Consider the following 1,159-nt stretch of genomic DNA (forward strand, 5'->3'; position numbering starts at 1 on the left):
TTTTCTTCATTCTTTGCTCTGGACGAGGAGTGCTGCTCTTTCTTGTGGCCCTCGTCTATACGAGATAGAAATAGGGGGAAACAGGAAATGGCTGAAACCCGATTCCTTTACTGAAATCACTGGAAGGATTCTGAGGGTCCCCGGGCCACCTGACGCCAGTATGTGGTCCCCTGGACACCCTGACGAGCAGCCCATTCTAGCCCCCTCGGCCCCTCACCTGCCTTCCCAGTTAACCCTGAGTGCCTCTGAACATGGGGTACCATGAGTTCACCGGGATCCCGTCCCACGCGTGCGCACTGGATCACGTGAAGGAAGAGCTTATTTCAGGGCCCCCAGGGACACAGAGGGCTCCCGTGATTAATAAAGCCAAGGTGGAAAACATGTCCACCTGCAGCACCCGTTCTGGCAGGAAGCACAGCCCCTGTAAACAGTCAGCTGTCCTGCCAGGGACTCCAGTCTGCTGAGAAAGGCCACGGGAAAAAGGCCTGTCCAGGGGGGCACAGCCCGCCTCAGCCCCCAGTGCTCATCCCCACGCTGACCCGGGACACTCCCCCAGGAACTTCGTGGAGGAGAAGATGGGCAGCAAGTTCGTGGAGGGCCGCAGCGTGGAGTTCTCCAAGTCCTACGAGGAAAGCAGCCCCTCCACACCAATCTTCTTCATCCTCTCCCCAGGGGTGGACCCCTTGAAGGATGTGGAAGCCCTGGGTAAGTATAGCCGGCAGGCAGCACTCTCAAAACTGGGGTGTCAGCATCGCTAGTCATTAAAACCAAAACCAAACCCCCTGCTGTCCAGCCGATTCCAACTCACAGTGCCCCCAGAGGACAGAGTGAGAGTGCCCCAGATGGTTTCCAAGGCTGTGATCTTTACAGAAAGGAGTTGTGGTGGCTCAGTGCCTAAGGCATTTGACTGCTAACCGGAAGGCTGGCAGTTCAAACCCACCCACCACTCCGCAAAAGGAAGACTGGGCAATCTACTTCCTTAAATATCTACCACCTGGGAAATCCAAAGGGGTCCCTATGAGTTGGAACTGACTTGATGGCAGTGAGTTTGGTTTTTGCTTCACAGAAGCAAAGGCCAGACCCCCTGCCGTGGAGTCGATTCCAACTCACAGCGCCCCAGAGGACAGAGTGGAACTGCCCTAAAGAGTTTCCAAGGCTG

At 56.0% G+C, this 1,159-nt stretch overlaps 1 protein-coding gene across 1 annotated transcript in view; it reads left to right on the top strand.

Moving 5' to 3' along the window:
* The window catches only part of DNAH17 (dynein axonemal heavy chain 17), a 128,661-nt gene that overhangs the window by 111,451 nt on the left and 16,051 nt on the right, over positions 1 to 1,159 (top strand). The window contains 1 exon segment of the mRNA XM_007959838.1: positions 504 to 705. Within this exon segment, the coding sequence (XP_007958029.1) occupies positions 504 to 705 (202 nt within the window).

The sequence above is a fragment of the Orycteropus afer genome, unplaced genomic scaffold (assembly GCF_000298275.1).
Source record: "Orycteropus afer afer isolate SDZICR_OR568_19922 unplaced genomic scaffold, OryAfe1.0 scaffold00018, whole genome shotgun sequence".
In the NCBI taxonomy this organism is placed as follows: Eukaryota; Metazoa; Chordata; class Mammalia; order Tubulidentata; family Orycteropodidae; genus Orycteropus; species Orycteropus afer.